The 20,925-nt window shown below is 43.2% G+C and overlaps 2 protein-coding genes across 3 annotated transcripts in view; both read left to right on the top strand.

Moving 5' to 3' along the window:
- Window positions 1-12,362, top strand: part of LOC118428690 (carboxylesterase 1C-like) — a 15,790-nt gene extending 3,428 nt beyond the window's left edge. The window contains exons 1-7 of one of the 2 annotated variants that reach the window (XM_035838826.1): window positions 123-227; window positions 8,159-8,508; window positions 8,953-9,132; window positions 9,450-9,998; window positions 10,513-10,669; window positions 11,333-11,555; window positions 11,991-12,323. In XM_035838826.1, coding sequence (XP_035694719.1) covers window positions 8,221-8,508; window positions 8,953-9,132; window positions 9,450-9,998; window positions 10,513-10,669; window positions 11,333-11,555; window positions 11,991-12,186 — 1,593 coding nt within the window. In that variant the 5' untranslated portion in view covers window positions 123-227; window positions 8,159-8,220 and the 3' untranslated portion in view covers window positions 12,187-12,323. Of the gene's footprint in view, window positions 1-122; window positions 228-8,158; window positions 8,509-8,952; window positions 9,133-9,449; window positions 9,999-10,512; window positions 10,670-11,332; window positions 11,556-11,990 lie in introns of those variants that run through there. The other variant, XM_035838825.1, reaches the window with a different exon arrangement.
- Window positions 12,363-14,060: 1,698 nt separating this feature from the next.
- Window positions 14,061-20,131, top strand: LOC118429397 (pyrethroid hydrolase Ces2e-like). Its single transcript, XM_035839879.1, has 7 exons — window positions 14,061-14,127; window positions 14,784-15,133; window positions 15,587-15,766; window positions 16,328-16,873; window positions 17,328-17,487; window positions 18,181-18,397; window positions 19,056-20,131. Exons 1-7 carry the CDS (start codon window positions 14,061-14,063, stop codon window positions 19,249-19,251), a joined length of 1,716 nt encoding a protein of 571 aa, XP_035695772.1. The 3' UTR covers window positions 19,252-20,131.
- Window positions 20,132-20,925: the final 794 nt, after the last annotated feature.

Below are 20,925 nucleotides of genomic sequence, written 5' to 3' on the forward strand. Positions count from 1 at the left end.
CATACCTCCTCGTAATTTAGAGCTCGCTGACAACTCGGCCGAGCTAAATTCTTGATTTGTAAAGGGGGCTTTAACTGACACTACGGCGAAAGGTCAACATGGGTAAACGACCGCTAGGTTGTTTCAGACCTGTCGTACTCAGGTGTGAAGAAAGAAAACATGGCGGTTGTTCGTCTTCACATGTTTTGCCTTATTGTCAGGCATCTGGGTGTGTGCTTCTTCTTGTGGTAAGTCGGCTCAGCTGTTATTGTTCTTAAATGTTAACAATTACTGGTGATTCAGTATTGACTAGGGTCAAAAGATAACATCAATGACATAACTTGGCCTACCCCACCCCCTCCCCTAAACCGACGCATGCAAGCATTACTGTAAATAAATGGGGAGGGGGAGGGTTATAACAATAAGTTAATTTTCGTCTTGCTCATTAGCAGTGGTTTTCTGAACTAGTACTGGTTATTGTACAAGGTAGTATTGCCAGGGACATTTTGACCCCTGTAGAAGACAAACACGCTATCAAATTCCACCGTAACTGTAGACAAAGGGTCTACTTTGGGGTAAACGAGCGCCAGATTGTTTCAGACCTGTCGTACTGAGGTTGTCGGAAGAAAGCGAACATGTCGGTTGTTCGTCTTCACATATTTTCCATTTATGTAACCATCGTCTGTGCCTCTTAAGCTTCTTGTGGTAAGTGCTCAGCGTTATTGTGTCTAAATGTTTACGATTACTGATTCAGTATTGACTAGAGTCAAAAGGTGACAAACTGTCAATGACATAACTTGCCCACTCCCCTATAAACTGACGTAATGTAAAGGCACTCGTCGGTCTCGCAGGACCATGAGTAGTACTACATATAATTTCTACACAATGTACTTATTGTTTGTTTTTGCGTATACGTTTTGACCTTTTGTGTTCTGATGCATGTCTCTGCTTTTCTTCCCCCCGTTTTAGTCCCTCCTTGACTCCCTGTTTCCAACCAGTTCTGTTTGCTGCAAGTGTCTCCCAACTGTCAATGTTCATGTCGAGGGCTTTCAAGTCCCGTTTGATAACATCCTTAAAGCGTAGGTGGGGACGACCACGGGTTCTTGTCCCAGTAGCCAGTTCACTGTACAATAAGTCCTTTGGGATCCTCCCATCTGGCATACGGCACACATGACCAAGCCAGCGAAGTCTTCGCTGCGTCAGCAGCGTGAACATACTAGGAATATTAGCACGTGTAAGTACATCTACATTGGTGACATAATCACTCCACTTGATATGAAGAATTCTACGCAAGCAATGCATGTGAAATGTGTTAAGTTTCCTTTCCTGACTTGTGTATAGGGACCATGTTTCGCTGCCATAAAGCAGAACACTGAGCACACACGCCCTATAAACAGCAATCTTTGTGTGTATTGTAAGTTTCTGATTTCCCCAGACTCTCTTTTGTAGTCTGGCAAAAGTAGTTGCTGCTCGTCCTATTTTACAATTTATTTCAGCTTCCAGGGAAAGGTTGTCTGTCACGGTGGACCCTAGGTAAGTAAACTTGGGAACCACTTCCAACTCATAATTGTTGATGGTGACTGCTGGGGGGTGGTCGACTCCCTGGCCCATCACTTGTGTTTTCTTTATACTTATGGTCAAGCTGAAGTCCTGACAGGCAGCAGAGAATTTGTCCAACAGTGTTTGTAGCTTGTTCACAGAGTGAGCTGCCAGTGCAGCATCATCTGCAAATAGAAGGTCTCTGATAAGTACTTCACGGACTTTGGTTTTGGCTTTAAGTCTGGCCAAGTTGAAAAGTTTCCCATCTGACCTGGTGTGGAGATACACTCCTTCAGTTGAAGAGCCGAAAGCATGTTTCAGCATTACTGCAAAGAAAATTCCGAACAGGGTTGGGGCCAATACGCAGCCCTGCTTTACCCCACTGCGAATGTCGAAAGCTTCAGAGGACGATCCATCAAACTGGACAACTCCTTTCATACCTGTGTGAAAGGACTGGATCATCCTGAGAAGTTTCGGAGGGCATCCGATCTTGACAAGTATTTTGAATAGGCCATCTCTGCTGACGAGATCAAAAGCTTTTGTTAGATCTATAAAAGCAATATAAAGAGGTTGTCTCTGTTCTCTGCATTTTTCTTGTAACTGTCGTAGGGAGAATATCATATCAATGGTGGAACGCTCTGACCTGAAGCCACATTGGGACTCCGGATACACTCTGTCAGCAAGTCGCTGCAGCCGACCTAGGACCACCCGTGCAAAGATTTTCCCCACAATACTGAGTAAGGAAATTCCGCGATAATTATTACAATCGCTTCTATCTCCTTTATTTTTGTATAATGTGACAATGTTTGAGTCTTTCATGTCCTGTGGTATCTCTCCCTCCTCCCAGCATTTACACAGTATATCATGCAGTTCAGGCAGCAGTACACCTTTAGCACTCTTGATGACCTCAGGAGGTATTCCGTCCATACCAGGTGCTTTACCTGAGCGCAGGCTGTCGATGGCTTTGCTCATCTCCTCCAATGTTGGTACCGCATCCAGTTCCCACAAAACGGACAGAGTCTCGATGCTGTCCAGTGCTGTCTCATTTATGGCATTTTCCCTTGCATACAGCTCTGAATAATGTTCTAGCCACCGTTCCATCTGCTTCCCTCTGTCAGTAATTGTTTCACCGGACAGAGACTTAAGAGGTGCGGAGCTATTTTGGGTTGGTCCAATGGCTTTCTTTATCCCCTCGTACATACCGCGGATGTTGCCTGTTTCCGCTGAAGACTGAATGCTTTTGCAAAGATCAAGCCAGAATTTGTTTGCACACTGTCGAGCCATGCGCTGGACTTTGCTCCTGGCAGTTCTCAGGGCCTGCAAGGTTAGCTGACTGGGTGCGCGCTTATGCTCTAGAAGTGCTGTACGCTTTTCTTCAATGACCACATTTAGTTCACTTGCGTACTCCTCAAACAAACTGACGTAGGCAACTGTAATCAAATAGGAAGGGGGAGGGGTATAACTATAACAGTAAGCTAATTTTCTCAAAGCTGATTTAAACTCTCAGCGTTGGCAGCGGTTTTCCTAACGAACTAGTGCTGGTTATTTTTGGACAAGTTATTGCAAATATCTGTAGTGTTTACGGAAGTAATTATTTGCGACGCCTCAGGGGTGAGCCAAACGGTAAAGTATTGTGTTCAGTCTGCAAGAATTCTAGGTATTGTACAGGAATGTGTCTACAGGAATGCTGGTCAATATTAATGTTGGAATTCCTGTCAGGGAGCCAGCCAGGGCAGGGCTGCTGGTAGCCTGTGTTTACACAATCTCTCGCTGGCTGGAGTTAATTACCCCTAATCTCCAAGCAGATCCTACAATGGCATAAGATAGTACCAAACTGGCCAAGGAGTGTAGACAGTCCATTTGCCATGTAGCAAAACTCACACCTAACCCAGCTTCACTCCTCTGCCAGCTTTTAATACTATCTTATGCTACCGTAGGATCTGCTTGGATATTAATCACCCCCTCCCCTCTCCTAGGGCGGCGGCAATTATGGTCGCATAACACAGTATTTATGGGCGACCCCCGTGGACATAAGTAGGTCGGGCACAAAATAGGGCGTCGCAGTTCTTGAAAAGCCATAGAAATTTTTCTGTGCACGTCAGCGAGTCGGAAACTGTGGTGGATAGTAGAGTAATGTGTAAGTTTTGAGGCCATATGAGTTGGGTTACGATGTTTGTTTGGCTGGGTAGAATTTCGCGCACGAATCCGGTTCCCGCTACTTCCGTGTGTCGGCTGCAGTATGGTGACCTCCGCTGGGGGTCATTTCAAAGTGTTCTTTCTGGGAAAACGAGCAGGCAAACTTCATCTCATTTTCAAATATGTTGTAGATTATACCCTCAACTCCAACATATCGAATTCTTGTTAATTACTTTTGCACCCTGATATATTTTTTGAGTCGTCGAACCACCTCACTTTGGGGTCCTTAACTATAGAAATCCCCATAGGCGAAAAACTGTGTTCTGCTACCTTTAACCACAATGGGAATTCCCCAGGGACGGGCAATAGCGTTGAATTTGACTGATATGTTAGGTACTGATGTCGGCTGACTTGAACTGTAACATTTTTGTTACCGTCAGACCCGCCGTTACCATGGCAACGGCCGCCATGACCGCGCCCTATGCTTAAGTATAGGACTTAGTGTGAGCCAATACCCGCTCTACCCCCCCCCCCTTTTTTTCGCCGAAAAAAAGACTAAACCCCAACCCCAATCACTCAGAACGTTAGAATAAGGTCTGGCAAGCACATTGTAGAAGAAAAAGTCAGCCAGAATATTACATTTGTTGAGATAATGAGACCAATTAGCGGTCCCTCAGATAGCCCTTGTACGGGGCCGACACCTGTGCTAGGCGTCGAAGTGCAAAGTTGGCCATATCTCAGGCACCATTTGGATTTCTGTTCTAAAATTTGGTAGGGTTTTGTATCTTGACTAGTTTTATCGTATGAGCGAAAAAAAATCCAAGATCAAGTTTGCTTAAGGTCGCATAACACAGTATTTATGGGCGACCCCCGTGGACATAAGTAGGTCGGGCACAAAATAGGGCGTCGCAGTTCTTGAAAAGCCATAGAAATTTTTCTGTGCACGTCAGCGAGTCGGAAACTGTGGTGGATAGTAGAGGAATGTGTAAGTTTTGAGGCCATATGAGTTGGGTTACGATGTTTGTTTGGCTGGGTAGAATTTCGCGCACGAATCCGGTTCCCGCTACTTCCGTGTGTCGGCTGCAGTATGGTGACCTCCGCTGGGGGTCATTTCAAAGTGTTCTTTCTGGGAAAACGAGCAGGCAAACTTCATCTCATTTTCAAATATGTTGTAGATTATACCCTCAACTCCAACATATCGAATTCTTGTTAATTACTTTTGCACCCTGATATATTTTTTGAGTCGTCGAACCACCTCACTTTGGGGTCCTTAACTATAGAAATCCCCATAGGCGAAAAACTGTGTTCTGCTACCTTTAACCACAATGGGAATTCCCCAGGGACGGGCAATAGCGTTGAATTTGACTGATATGTTAGGTACTGATGTCGGCTGACTTGAACTGTAACATTTTTGTTACCGTCAGACCCGCCGTTACCATGGCAACGGCCGCCATGACCGCGCCCTATGCTTAAGTATAGGACTTAGTGTGAGCCAATACCCGCTCTACCCCCCCCCCCCTTTTTTTCGCCGAAAAAAAGACTAAACCCCAACCCCAATCACTCAGAACGTTAGAATAAGGTCTGGCAAGCACATTGTAGAAGAAAAAGTCAGCCAGAATATTACATTTGTTGAGATAATGAGACCAATTAGCGTCCCTCAGATAGCCCTTGTACGGGGCCGACACCTGTGCTAGGCGTCGAAGTGCAAAGTTGGCCATATCTCAGGCACCATTTGGATTTCTGTTCTAAAATTTGGTAGGGTTTTGTATCTTGACTAGTTTTATCGTATGAGCGATACAAAATCCAAGATCAAGTTTGCTTAAGGTCGCATAACACAGTATTTATGGGCGACCCCCGTGGACATAAGTAGGTCGGGCACAAAATAGGGCGTCGCAGTTCTTGAAAAGCCATAGAAATTTTTCTGTGCACGTCAGCGAGTCGGAAACTGTGGTGGATAGTAGAGTAATGTGTAAGTTTTGAGGCCATATGAGTTGGGTTACGATGTTTGTTTGGCTGGGTAGAATTTCGCGCACGAATCCGGTTCCCGCTACTTCCGTGTGTCGGCTGCAGTATGGTGACCTCCGCTGGGGGTCATTTCAAAGTGTTCTTTCTGGGAAAACGAGCAGGCAAACTTCATCTCATTTTCAAATATGTTGTAGATTATACCCTCAACTCCAACATATCGAATTCTTGTTAATTACTTTTGCACCCTGATATATTTTTTGAGTCGTCGAACCACCTCACTTTGGGGTCCTTAACTATAGAAATCCCCATAGGCGAAAAACTGTGTTCTGCTACCTTTAACCACAATGGGAATTCCCCAGGGACGGACAATAGCGTTGAATTTGACTGATATGTTAGGTACTGATGTCGGCTGACTTGAACTGTAACATTTTTGTTACCGTCAGACCCGCCGTTACCATGGCAACGGCCGCCATGACCGCGCCCTATGCTTAAGTATAGGACTTAGTGTGAGCCAATACCCGCTCTACCCCCCCCCCCCTTTTTTTCGCCGAAAAAAAGACTAAACCCCAACCCCAATCACTCAGAACGTTAGAATAAGGTCTGGCAAGCACATTGTAGAAGAAAAAGTCAGCCAGAATATTACATTTGTTGAGATAATGAGACCAATTAGCGGTCCCTCAGATAGCCCTTGTACGGGGCCGACACCTGTGCTAGGCGTCGAAGTGCAAAGTTGGCCATATCTCAGGCACCATTTGGATTTCTGTTCTAAAATTTGGTAGGGTTTTGTATCTTGACTAGTTTTATCGTATGAGCGAAAAAAAATCCAAGATCAAGTTTGCTTAAGGTCGCATAACACAGTATTTATGGGCGACCCCCGTGGACATAAGTAGGTCGGGCACAAAATAGGGCGTCGCAATTCTTGAAAAGCCATAGAAATTTTTCTGTGCACGTCAGCGAGTCGGAAACTGTGGTGGATAGTAGAGGAATGTGTAAGTTTTGAGGCCATATGAGTTGGGTTACGATGTTTGTTTGGCTGGGTAGAATTTCGCGCACGAATCCGGTTCCCGCTACTTCCGTGTGTCGGCTGCAGTATGGTGACCTCCGCTGGGGGTCATTTCAAAGTGTTCTTTCTGGGAAAACGAGCAGGCAAACTTCATCTCATTTTCAAATATGTTGTAGATTATACCCTCAACTCCAACATATCGAATTCTTGTTAATTACTTTTGCACCCTGATATATTTTTTGAGTCGTCGAACCACCTCACTTTGGGGTCCTTAACTATAGAAATCCCCATAGGCGAAAAACTGTGTTCTGCTACCTTTAACCACAATGGGAATTCCCCAGGGACGGGCAATAGCGTTGAATTTGACTGATATGTTAGGTACTGATGTCGGCTGACTTGAACTGTAACATTTTTGTTACCGTCAGACCCGCCGTTACCATGGCAACGGCCGCCATGACCGCGCCCTATGCTTAAGTATAGGACTTAGTGTGAGCCAATACCCGCTCTACCCCCCCCCCCCCTTTTTTTCGCCGAAAAAAAGACTAAACCCCAACCCCAATCACTCAGAACGTTAGAATAAGGTCTGGCAAGCACATTGTAGAAGAAAAAGTCAGCCAGAATATTACATTTGTTGAGATAATGAGACCAATTAGCGGTCCCTCAGATAGCCCTTGTACGGGGCCGACACCTGTGCTAGGCGTCGAAGTGCAAAGTTGGCCATATCTCAGGCACCATTTGGATTTCTGTTCTAAAATTTGGTAGGGTTTTGTATCTTGACTAGTTTTATCGTATGAGCGAAAAAAAATCCAAGATCAAGTTTGCTTAAGGTCGCATAACACAGTATTTATGGGCGACCCCCGTGGACATAAGTAGGTCGGGCACAAAATAGGGCGTCGCAGTTCTTGAAAAGCCATAGAAATTTTTCTGTGCACGTCAGCGAGTCGGAAACTGTGGTGGATAGTAGAGGAATGTGTAAGTTTTGAGGCCATATGAGTTGGGTTACGATGTTTGTTTGGCTGGGTAGAATTTCGCGCACGAATCCGGTTCCCGCTACTTCCGTGTGTCGGCTGCAGTATGGTGACCTCCGCTGGGGGTCATTTCAAAGTGTTCTTTCTGGGAAAACGAGCAGGCAAACTTCATCTCATTTTCAAATATGTTGTAGATTATACCCTCAACTCCAACATATCGAATTCTTGTTAATTACTTTTGCACCCTGATATATTTTTTGAGTCGTCGAACCACCTCACTTTGGGGTCCTTAACTATAGAAATCCCCATAGGCGAAAAACTGTGTTCTGCTACCTTTAACCACAATGGGAATTCCCCAGATTTTAGTCAGGCTAGGCTGCTGACTGATATGTTAGGTACTGATGTCGGCTGACTTGAACTGTAACATTTTTGTTACCGTCAGACCCGCCGTTACCATGGCAACGGCCGCCATGACCGCGCCCTATGCTTAAGTATAGGACTTAGTGTGAGCCAATACCCAACAGAATGTTAAGATTAGACATAGTAAACACATTTTCTTTCCCGATAGGTGCCTCAGCTGGCCAGGATGCGGGACCAGTTGTGTCCACCGTGAGTGGAAAAGTTAATGGAATGATCACACACACAACCGACCTTCCCGACAAACCGATCTACACTTTCCTGGGCATCCCGTACGCAGCGCCCCCTGTTGGAGACCTCCGGTACCGCCCGCCCGAGCCTGCCCCCCCGTGGGAGGGGGTCAGGGAGGCCGTGGAATATGGTCCTTACTGTCCGCAAAATCTTACCATGCTTAGCCAGCTAGAAGCACCTATCGCGTTTGGAGAGGACATGACCATGAACGAGGACTGTCTGACGGCCAACGTTTACACTCCGACTGTAGATCCAGATGCCAGTTTACCGGTAAGTTCTGACAGTACCTTATATATCAACTTCCTATCAACTATACTTGCCTTGGTAAAATCCGATGATCAATAGGGCCTTCATTTGCGTATGTCAATCAAAAGCAAAACAGGAACAAAATAGGAATCGTTATTTGTGAAAAAAAATGGTAGGACACAGGTTGGTTAGTCATTGAATAACGAGGTTCTTTGTACACAGCCAACAAACCATATTCCACCTATGTTAAATTTTCCTCTTGGGTATTACTAATATTGACTATTTAACATTACACTGCAGCAAAGGTGTCGCTTCTTACAGATACGGTCCCAAACGTCAAGGTTCTTTGTTTTATTTTGCTTAATCATTCTTGTAAACTGCACATAAACTGGATCTTTAAAATCATTATGTTTTTTTCTCAAACGTAACTTTTCTCTGACCCAATCGAACTTGTAATATTCTTCGCAGGTCCTTTTGTGGATCCACGGGGGAGGTTTAATGTGTTTTTACGGTTCACCTCCTGGATGGGAGGCCATTGCTGCTTACCAAGACGTCGTGGTGGTCTCCTTCAACTACCGTCTCGGTGTGCTGGGTTTCCTCAGTACGGGGGACGAGAACATGCCAGGAAACTACGGATTCCTGGATCAGGTCAGTGGGTTGTTCTGCTAAAAAAGTATAGATTGTGACATTGTAATTAAATTAAAGACAATATTGCAAGCTTTACGGTGAAACAAGCATCACTTAAGACATATACGTACCAAATATTTTTATCATTTGTCAACTCCTTCTTGGTGTGATTGTTTCGTCAGTACGGGAGATTAAAGAATTCCAGGAAACTTCTGCTTCCTGGATTAAGTCAGTGGCATCAAAATGGTGCAGTTAATTTAATACAAACCCTTTATATTCTTATTGTGTTCTATTACGTCATTGTTTTATAACATGTGGACTAACTTCTAACAATACAGGTCCGTGCCATGGAATGGGTGAAGGAGAACATCCAAAACTTCGGTGGAGACCCAGAAAGAGTCACCATATTTGGAGAGTCGGCAGGCGCCATCAGCGTTTCCTACCAACTCCTGTCACCCCTCAGTAAAGGTCTGTTCCAAAGAGCCATCTCACAGAGCGGTACCTGGAAAACATTCCCCGTCAACCCCCAGCCACTCGCAGTCACTAAGATCATCGCAGAAAACGCCGGTTGCGAGTCGACAGAAGACACGGCAATCCTAACGGCCTGTCTGAAAGAGAAGTCACCTGAAGAGCTTCTTGATGCATTCCAGGCCTTAGGGCCAATGGCGTATCTTGTACCGGTGGTTGATGGAACATTTCTGACGACTGACCCCTCGGATCTGATGAAGAATGGAGAAATCAACACAGCAGACTATCTTCTTGGATTCAACAACCACGAGGGTGGCTGGATGGGGCTCTCAAGCTTTCTTGAAGGGGACCCTCACGATGGCATAACTCAAGAGGAATTTGTGAAACTCCTCAAAACAACAATGTCATTTATCCACCATGTGAGTACGCAACACGTTTGATTAATTTGCAATACCCTTAATTAACTACTCTTTTGCTCTTTTGACCCCCCCCCCCCCCCTTCGTAATTTAAAAACGTCTTGGGTTACGCCCTTCGTAATTTAAAAACGTCTTGGGTTACGATCTCCAACTTTGGAGGGGTAATGTACTGGTATAGTTTATATTTTCTGTAATTTTGGTATTGTTATGACGTTATATGACGTAATTATGACTTCATGATGTCATATTTTGGGCTAAAACCGTGTGAAAGGGAAATTCCGCCATGAAGAGTACCTTTTTGGAATCTGATTCTGCCAAGTCTTTTGTTGCCAACGATGTCATTTCTCCGCCATCTTGGATCGACAAGCATGAATTTTCTAAAATACGTTTTTTGTCTACACATTACCCCAAAACACAATAGAAATGGACTGAAAGGGTTCAATTGAATGTGTTTTGTAAAGAACTCTAACATTGTATGCTTATTCTCATATATGCTCCTTCTGATATCACGATCAGAGCAATCCAAACTTGGACAAGATGGTGGATGCCGTTGTCGCGGAGTACAAACCGACTAATCCCGACGACCCGATGTCAATCCTGTACCAGTTTACACACACCTCGGGAGATTCCTACTTTGCAGCTCCCACAATTCTTGTCGCAGAGAGTCATACCGGTGAGTATATAGCATTTCTATACACCTCACTTTTATTAACTTGAAAGTTCATCTGTGTTGGTAAAAGTCATTCTTGAAATAGTTGAACTGTAATTTCCCACACAAAAATTTGACTCACCCAAATTTTCGACTTCACGTTGTCAAGGAATAAACAAACCACTGCTGTCGTGACGTCACGTTATGCAGATAGAACACGTGACTCAGCGAGCAGTGGATCATAGGTTGCAGGGATTAAAGACGCTATCTACATCAGAGCTTCACAACCATCCCTGAATAGAGACGGTGGGCGCCATAGACTTCCTGCAACCTATGATCCGCTGCTCACTGGGTCACGTGTTCTATCTGCATAACGTGAAAGCGGACCTCAGTTTTGTATTGCTTTACAGGTCGTCATGCTACATTGCTAGTTTTCGTTTTTCTCTTGATGAACTGATAGCAATAGAAACCTTTCTTCTACAATAACTTACGTATTTATGTCAATACATGAAATCATATATTTGCCCTAGCTATCCATATGTCAAAATGGCGCACATGTCTTATCTTCGGGAAGATGTCTCGAGCACGTAAACAACCTTATTACTCAGATGGGTACCAGCCGTCTGTAGTAATACAACAGCAAGGTGAATTTACAGTTGACCTTGATTCTTGAATCCTCACCAACAGATGCCGGTAGTCGTGTCTTCCTGTACGAGAACCAGTACCGACCCTCCATCCACCCGAACAAACCCGACTGGGTGGGATGTGAGCACGGAGACGACCTTTTCATGCTGTGGGGGTTCCCGTTCCTCGAGGCAACTAGAACTGTCAAAGCAATAAACTACAGCAAAGAAGACGAGGAGGTCACCCTCGAGATGATGGCGTACTGGGCAAACTTCGCACGAACCGGGTAAACAGTTATCACTTGTTTACTTCGACTGAAAACTCATCTGTGTTGGTAGAATGCATAGTTACAAAGATTGAGCTTTCCGAAAACACTCAATGTGAACTTTTAGTCGATTTCGCTGACTATTATCAGATGAATGATTCACTGCGCTGACATTTCGGAAGTCGGAAGTGTGATGACGTCATCCCGCCACTTTTGATTCGCCCTTGACGTCATCGCATTTCCAACTTCCAAAACGTCAGCCGAGTGAATCATCTATCTGATGAAGGCCGGCGAGATTAACTGAACATTCATGGCGAGTATTTTCGTTTTGTCGGGGCAAAACTCAAACTTTGTAACACTTGTTTATTTGTTCGTGTGCCTTGGCATCTATTTCTACCGTTATATCCTTTAGGATCTTGCTTCTTTAAGTTCCACTGTTGAATTGATGCTTTTCAGCGACCCGTCCGACTCCACCGGCGGCCCCACTGACAGCCCCTCCCTGCCGACCTGGCCTCAGTACACACCTGACAACCCGGTCTACATGAAGCTGGACGTGGTGCCGACCACAGAAGTGGGGTACAAGCCAGAGAAAATGAAGCTCTGGAACGAAGTCATTCCTCAAATAGCTGCTGAGAAGAAAGATGAGCTTTGATGTCAGTTTAAGGATAGATGTCAAACCAGTAACTATAGCAAGTCTTTGAAAGTCAACCAGATTCTTGTAGTCTATGTTTACTCTATTGCAATTGAGTACACTTTTAAATGAGTCGATCTTGCAGTCTCTTTACCACTTGTTGTGTCAATAAAGCTTTTGTGCTTTTTATGGCTTATGATTTGTGTGTACATCATTGCTGCTCTATTTGTATTCGATTTCTAGTCTTCGCCTAGCCCGATTAAAGTACGTAGTGGTCCGCCTAACATACCCCCCCCCCCCTAGAGGGGTCAGTTTCATCCCCGAACAGAGGAATTTGTTTAACACAGACACAGTCAGTCAGTCATAGCCATACGGTGTATTACAGCACCGTTGGGGTTATACCGCCCCTTATACGGGGTGGCATACCCTTTCTTTTTCCAACTTCAGATCGACGATAATATTCCACTGTCAATTCGAAAGAGCACTTGTACTGATCTAACTCATTCTTATATTATTAATTTTGAAAGGAGAACAGACAAAGACATGTTTTTAAGACATGCGTCAGGGCTTTATCTAGAAAAGGATGATTTTTCAATCGATAACACACGCCTCCCTTTAGATATACCGGAATTTGACATACTCGACACACGTTTTCAAAAATTTCTACTTGGTGTTCATTCAAAATCATCTAACGACGGCGTGCGAGGAGAGTTAGGAACTTTTCCAATTATAATATCTACTAGAATTCAGCTCATTAAATACTGGCACCGTTTGGTAAACTTATCTGAGGACTCTCTACTTCGCGATGCATACAACACTGTATTTACTGATAATCAAGACTGGATTAATCATGTTAAGGGCATTCTCTGTTACCATGGCTTGGGACACATATGGATGAAACCTGAGGCTTATAATGTAGATTATATTGTCAACCAACTACGCCTCCGGCTACAAGATACATATATACAGTATTGGTTTAATTCTATTGAAAACAATTCAAAACTGTCTTTTCTGAGCAAGTCAAAAGAATGTTATGAACAAGAAAGATACCTTTATGATATAGATAATTTTGAAATTCGAAAAGCGATAACTCAGTTAAGAATCAGTAGCCATAAATTGAATATTGAAACAGGCAGATATTACAATGTAGCCCCTGACCAAAGGTTCTGCCCTTTCTGTCCAAAGCATATTGAAGATGAATTTCACTTTTTAATGGAATGTTCTAAATAAACTATTTTACGTAATGAGCTATTCACATTTCTAGAATCTATTACAGCAGATATCAAGAACCTCGATGCTAAAGACAGATTTGTATATATCTTTAGATGCCACAACTCCCATAATGCAAAGTTAGGCAAATATATCAAAGTAACAAAGCTTTGTTATTAGAAAGAATAATGAAAGCCATGATTAGCCCAACTCGATTGTAACATTATATCTTGTTTTAGCCCTTTTTGCTATGTTAATAAGGACGTTAATTCTTATTCTATACACCTATTTTGTACTTTGTGTAATAGTTGTTGCCATACAATTGTACCATGTACAAATGTCGTGCAATAAAGTTCTACTTTTAGCTGGATACGAGACGTGGATGCGCCAGGTCTCCCGTCCGGGTGAATGATGTAAATCACCGTGTGGCTGATACGGTATGGAGGTTTGCCAGCAGTTTAATCAAATATATTCACATTTTACAGCTTGAAAACAAGAATTCTCAAGAATTATAGCTATAAGTGGACGGTGTCTTTCTTGTAATCGTTTTGACCTCCAAAACACACGTTCGAGAAGTCAAACAAAGCTTAGCCAGTGTCACTAAGTAAACATCACCGATGCTCTCGATAACGACGTATGACTAGTCGGTGTTCTTGCAACAGTGGAGGGCGTGACATAGGCTTAGCATGGAGGCAAGAGGAGTTGATGTGTTTTACGCAGTTGTAGCCACATGGCTCTTTGTTTCGTCTTACGGTAAGTGTTTAAAGAATATCGTCATTATTCTTGTGTTTACATCCACCATAACGATAGTGTTGATATACTAGTTTGTTCATACATGAGCACTACACTGTGTCAGGTTCAAACCTTAAAGATTTTTCGTGCTAATCCGTATAAGCTAACATCGAAGTAAATTGGAAGACTTTCCCAAAGTTTCCGTATGATTTTGTGTTACTTCTACTAAAAGTGATTTACGTCAATTGGCTCTTTTGTGCAGGTGTCTTTACCTTTATGCAAACATTTTACCGATAAGAAAGTTAAAAAATTTACAGACACATTGAGACTATGAACCTAAGAGTTTATTTGGTCAAAGGTCTCCGAATGAACCATTATCGGGTAGGGTACCCCTGATGCTCAAAATATTGTTATGATTTTGTGTAAATTTGATGACAATAGCCCATTATAATAGCCACAGGCTAGTTGGGCACCCCTGACTGTATGGTTGAACAATTAAACCATTACATGAATTTGAAAATAGAAATAAATTTTGACGACCCTACTTTTGCCTTTGGACTACCCCATGTGCTGTAGGGAAGCTCCAAGATACATTTTTCAATGGATTGTTGGAGGGGGGGGGGGTGATTTGGCATACTCAATAAAGAGAATGTAATCTACATTTTATTCAATTCAAGGTGCCGAAAACGATCAAGATGAAAGTCCAGTTGTGTCCACGGTGACCGGACAAGTCCGTGGAACAACCGCACACACAACCGACCTTCCCGACAAACCGATCTACACTTTCCTGGGCATCCCGTACGCAGCGCCCCCTGTTGGAGACCTCCGGTACCGCCCGCCCCAGCCTGCCCCCCCGTGGGAGGGGGTCAGGGAGGCCGTGGAGTATGGTCCTTACTGTCCGCAAAATGTCCTGCATTTCAACATGATTGACTTTCCTATTAAGCTTGGGGTGAACATGACCATGAGCGAGGACTGTCTGACACTCAACATCTTTACTCCAACTGTAGCAATGGATGCCGCTTTACCGGTGAGGCATAGAAACACACTACAAGAGATACATACTATTAACCTGAAGCCAGCTATTCTTCCTGGTTTGTCATTTTCTTTGACATTCATGTATATTCGTCAATAAACGCCAAAAAGGGACAGAGATCGCGGTCAGCCAATTCATACATGTTCTATAATTTACAAAAGCTAAGATTTTTATTGTAAGATAAATATTGAACATAAAGAATTAAACTGTTACGCATGGTGAGAAGCGTTCAGAAGGCATATCAGCCATCTTTCTTCAGCGTAGTAGACATAGTAGTCATGTGACCTGGGGTGAAATGTGATACAAGTCACGTGAAACAAGTCTGTTCTTTCGTTCATTGTACAGTATTTCTTACGTGATACACTGGGTATCTTGGACTGTGATACTTTCTCTAGTTTACAGTCATGAAAAATGCTAAAGTTATACATCAACGAATATTACATACAGGTTCTTCTGTGGATCCATGGAGGTGCTCTGTCCGTCGGGATGGGGTCTTTTCCCGGATTTGAGTCTCTTGCTGCTCACCAAGACGTCGTGGTGGTCTCCTTCAACTACCGTCTCGGTGTGCTGGGTTTCCTCAGTACGGGGGACGAGAACATGCCAGGAAACTACGGATTCCTGGATCAGGTCAGTGGCAATTTTTTCAAGTTCGACACGAACTATGGCATAATTTTTCTTAGTGTAATATGTTCTGCTTTAGTGTGCCGCTGCCACCCTCTCATTTTAAACCACCGCTTGTTGAAAATGTCAATCAACGACCCTGGAGTACTGGCCTGTAAGGTGTCCTCATTACCACATTAGTGCTGACCAATCACATTGCTCCTTACAAATAATAGACAACGTGATTGGCTGGCACCTTTCACTAAAATCTAGGGAGGTGGAGTACCTGATTGGCCGAAGCTGGCCAGTACTAATACAGGAATGAAAGGGCCAATCGCAGACCTGTACTAGGGACCTTGCTTAGGCTTAGGTCCCAATTTCCAACTCGGGGCCCGGCCAGGTAGCTATCGGTTAACGAAAAATATAAAAAGGCAACAAAACACACAAAATGTAAATCCGCAAACATCTCGGCCGGGCCCCGGGTTGGGAATTAGGACCTAAGCCTAAAGGAATAAAAACGTTGGGCCTGGTATGAGAGAATAGCGACTTATATTGTTTCTTGAATGACACATTTCCCTTCATTTATAGGTCCGTGTCATGGTCTGGGTGAAGGAGAACATCCGAAACTTCGGCGGAGACCCAGAAAGAGTCACCATATTTGGAGATTCTGCAGGCGGCGTAAGTGTGTCCTATCATCTTCTCTCACCCCTCAGTAATGGTCTGTTCCACAGAGCCATCTCACAGAGTGGCGTGGACAAAACGATGCCGATCAACCAGCAACCACTTCTGATGACGAAGATGTTGGCGGAAGCTGCCGGATGCGATACGGAGGACACCTCATCCATTGCCGCCTGTCTGAAAGAGGAACCAGTTGAGGAGCTTCTGGAAAAAGTGGCTCCCATTCAGCAAATGCTAGGTTTAATGACCTTTCTACCAGTTGTGGATGGAGTATTTCTGAAGTCTGACGCCATGGACCCAGAAACAGAAGTTAACAAAGCGGAGTATCTTCTAGGAGTTAACAACCACGTGTTCGGGTGGATAATGCTACCCACAACACAAAGGGCTCCTCTTGTTGGGATGTCCAAAGAGGACTTTATCAATTTTGTGAAGGTGGCAACTTTAATACCTTACAAGGTACGCTTACCATCCTGAAGTCTTTATGATTATTGATCTGTCAATTTTCATTTTCATTATCTAATCAATTTGCGTTATTGTTACATCTTCTTGTTTCTACTCACTGAATAACCATGTTCTTTGTACAAATTCACCCAAGAAGTTTGTTTAGTGACCGTCTGTGACATTTCTTAGAGCATTTATGACTATTTCACATTGCACTGCAGTATAGGTGTCGCTGCTTACAGATGAGATCCCAAACAAATTTACATATATACGTAAAGAGTAATGTGTTGTTTACAATGCCGTCCCAAACGTACAGGAGTTTGATATATACATTTTCAAGTAAATATTATAAGTGTAACAATTATCGTCTAATTCTTGAAAATACGGTCCAGTTGAAAAAAACTGTTGGTGGATCTTGCTATATAGTTACTTTCAAAACTGATGATTGGATGATTCTACTTAATTTCAGGATAATCCAAACTTGAACAAGATGGCGGACACCATCGCCGCTGAATATCAGCATCCGACAACGCCCGACGACCCAATTGCGATCCTGTGCCAACTGTCACATGCGTTTGGGGACTACATGTTCGTGGGCCCCACAAGTCTGGCGGCTGACAGGCATACTGGTAAGATCATCAAGTTAGATGCAAATAATATATCATGCCATAGGTTCCTTATGAATTTTGATTCGTGTCGTAACCTTTGTGTATGCGTCTTTTACACTCAGGGATTGCCATTCCATAAACATATCTAGTTGAAGATTAGTCATTAGTTGTTTTTCCTTGTTCAGCTTTATGTCTTCAGCAAACATTTGTTGGTAATGTATAGTATTATCAAATTATTACAATAATATGAACATTAAATGTTCTTCTCCTGAATTGTTAACAAACTAAAGAAATCCATTACAATTTTAGTATAACTTTTAAAATTGTGTGATAAACACTGATGGACCAAAATTCACATCAAAATTGTGCCCCAACGTCACCAAACTGCAATCTTTTTTCACGTGAAAAGAATACAATAGTTGTTGACAATTATCACAAAAAAGAATATGAAATATTATTTAATATCATTTATATTTACAATTGACCGACTAAAAAGGATGTTTGCTTACGGATCGGTCAAGTAACCAGAAACAAAACATTATTTTGACTGATCATAGGTATTTTTATCCCTTATTTACAGCCAGTGGAGGGCGTGTCTTTCTCTCATTGGCTATTTTGTTAGTCTATATACCGCGCTACTAATTCTGTGTGTACACAGAGAAAACGTGATTGAACAAGCATGAAGTAAGTCTTTGCGTGTATTTTGATTGTCAGTCGCTGGAGGGCGTGTCTTCCTCTACGAGAACCGGTACCGACCTTCCATCCACCCGAACAGACCCGACTGGGTGGGGTGTGACCACATGGACGATCTGTTCATGGTTCTCGGACTACCGTTCGTGGACGTTCCTGAAACCCCCATAAACTACTCTAAGACGGACGAGCACGTCAGTTTGAGCATGATGGCGTATTGGGCAAACTTTGCACGAACTGGGTAAGAACTAACCAATGTCAAACACATTCTCATAGTATACAAAGATTTTCAAATCTTTTTTTTTTTATTGCAACATATGAATGTTATACAGTACACAGTGGTGCGGCATTCAAGCAAACTGGCTTGTATTAACGGCACCACTAGACAGAACATAACACATTGAATACAACATGTAGACATTTGAATTACAGCGAAAAAACAGATCATACTGGTTTTGATTCTTGATAATAGTTGTAAAAAGTACCGGTTGAAATATGAGATAAATCAGATTTTCGTCGGGGTAAATATACCTTGGAAGACTTGCTCGACTGGGCTGAGGTTTCCACTTTTGTGTCTACCCTGCGTCATCTCTTAGCCAATCAGAGCGTCACCTGAGTAATCTCTTCAGATAAAGCCAGTTCTCTGATTGGTTAACAGCTGGTTAGAGGCCATGCCCACAAAATGGGAAAACTCAACCTGGTTAGCTAGGCAGGGCTACCTAAGGTATATTTATGACAGGGCTCTGTATGGGGGTAATTTGTACATTGACTGATACATGGACAGATATTAGATTTAGACGGCAAAATATAGCATATTGGGTAACATCCTTTTATAAAGTGGTATCTTTTAGGATATTGCAACTTTGAGTTTTCACTGAATCTGATTTGATGCGTTCCAGCGACCCGTCCGACTCCGCCGGCGGCCCCACTGACAGCCCCTCCCTGCCGACCTGGCCTCAGTACACACCTGACAACCCGGTCTACATGAAGCTGGACGTGGTGCCGACCACTGGCGTTGGGCTCAAGTCAGAGAAAGTGAAAGTTTGGAACGAAATAATCCCAAATTTAGCTGCTGAGAAGAAAGATGAACTTTGAAAAAGATAACCAACACTTTTATATTGTTTTTTAACGCAACTTACAGACATCAAACAACTGTATAACGTACACGCGTTAGATCTTGTTACTACTCGCAATTCCACACATATGAAAACTGCACTTCCATAGGATCTCGCAATGCGGCGCTACCGCCTATATTCTATTGCGTTTCTTTACTCAGGTGAAAATGAGTAGAAAGCTGTTGTTGGTGACGTCTCTCGGATAGGACGTTAAATTGAGAGTCACCCTATGAGTACATTTAAAAACCCACCACACTTCTAATTCTGGGAAAGAGTAGGGGGTCTTCCCGGTGTGAGTGGATCAAATGAATTTGTCCGGATATGCAGCTTGTACTGTTCATTTACAAACTTTTGTTATGTACCCCATTAGTCTGTTTACCGAATACAAAATACCAACAAACAAACAGACAAGCAAAACAATATGAATTTCCTTACGATCCTTTGCAGGCAACAAGCATGTTATGTGTTCATAAAGAAAGCTTTCCTACTCTTCACTGAAGTATTTCATTGTGACAAGTTGAAATCGGTTTCCCCTAAGATTGATTTCAAGCTTTGAAATTCATCATATCCAGCTTAGACAAGACAAATGCAACGACAAGTCGGTAGGCACTGGATATATCGAGAAGCTCAGTTCAACTACGCTATACCTGTGACAGCCGACATCAATTTGAATATCGCGCACCGTATTGCAACAGTGGGGAAACGAATGGAGTTGTCAACGACGGAATAGTTTCCAATACGTCCGAGACGTCAAAATGCGAGTCCTCGTGTAAAACACATCGGTAGACTGAAAGGAGTATCTTATTCGTCGTGATTAATTCGAATCCTGGGGGAGCAAAGACACGTTTTTTGGTGACGTATTCGGCTTTTAGGTTGCCACTTAATGTTTAAGATGGCCACGCAAAAATGTGCTAAAGAACAAATCAAGGCCTTAGAGAAAGTAGATAAATAGAACCTTGACACTTCTGTTCAAGTTTGTTTGAAAGAACAAGCGTGGTAATTATTTCTACCGTTCCCGTAAGCCCCCCCTCCCCCTCTCTAGATTGCCATTGCAATAGTAAGGTAACAGACATTGGCTTTTTATTATGTTTTCCCGAAGGAGAAAACAAACTGCTTTGCTGTGTACTTTTTCTTTTTCCTCCTAGCGGAAAGGGTTTACGGAAAAGGCTAGGCTGTGCATCAGGCCTGGCTACCTGGACTGTCTATCTGGACTAGCTATCACGTCAGGCCACTCAGATATCCCCATTCATAGCCCTAATTATTTTCACTCGCGCACAAAACTTTGGAGCAAGCATAATGGTATTGTATTGTATGCGAAAAGCTTGACACAAGGCTAGAGGGAAAACATTCTGCATTTGTACAAAAATGTTGCTAGTGACGCTTGAATCTATTTATGGAATATAATACACGATGTGAAAGGACGGTTTACGAGGCACGAGACACACTAAACGGAGAAAAAAAATCGTTCTTCATCTACAAAATTCGCCAGTGGAAAGAAGGTGTAACGATAGTTAGAATGTGCGCAATATCTGGTACTCCGGAAATCCACAGCATGTTCAGGACAAAGGGTAGAAAAAACTGAAGTTCTGCTGCAGTACCAAGGTCACACACCAGGGGGCCAAAATTGACTTTCTTACCTCTTCCCACATACCGA

The sequence above is a fragment of the Branchiostoma floridae genome, chromosome 13, assembly GCF_000003815.2.
Source record: "Branchiostoma floridae strain S238N-H82 chromosome 13, Bfl_VNyyK, whole genome shotgun sequence".
NCBI lineage: Eukaryota > Metazoa > Chordata > Leptocardii > Amphioxiformes > Branchiostomatidae > Branchiostoma > Branchiostoma floridae.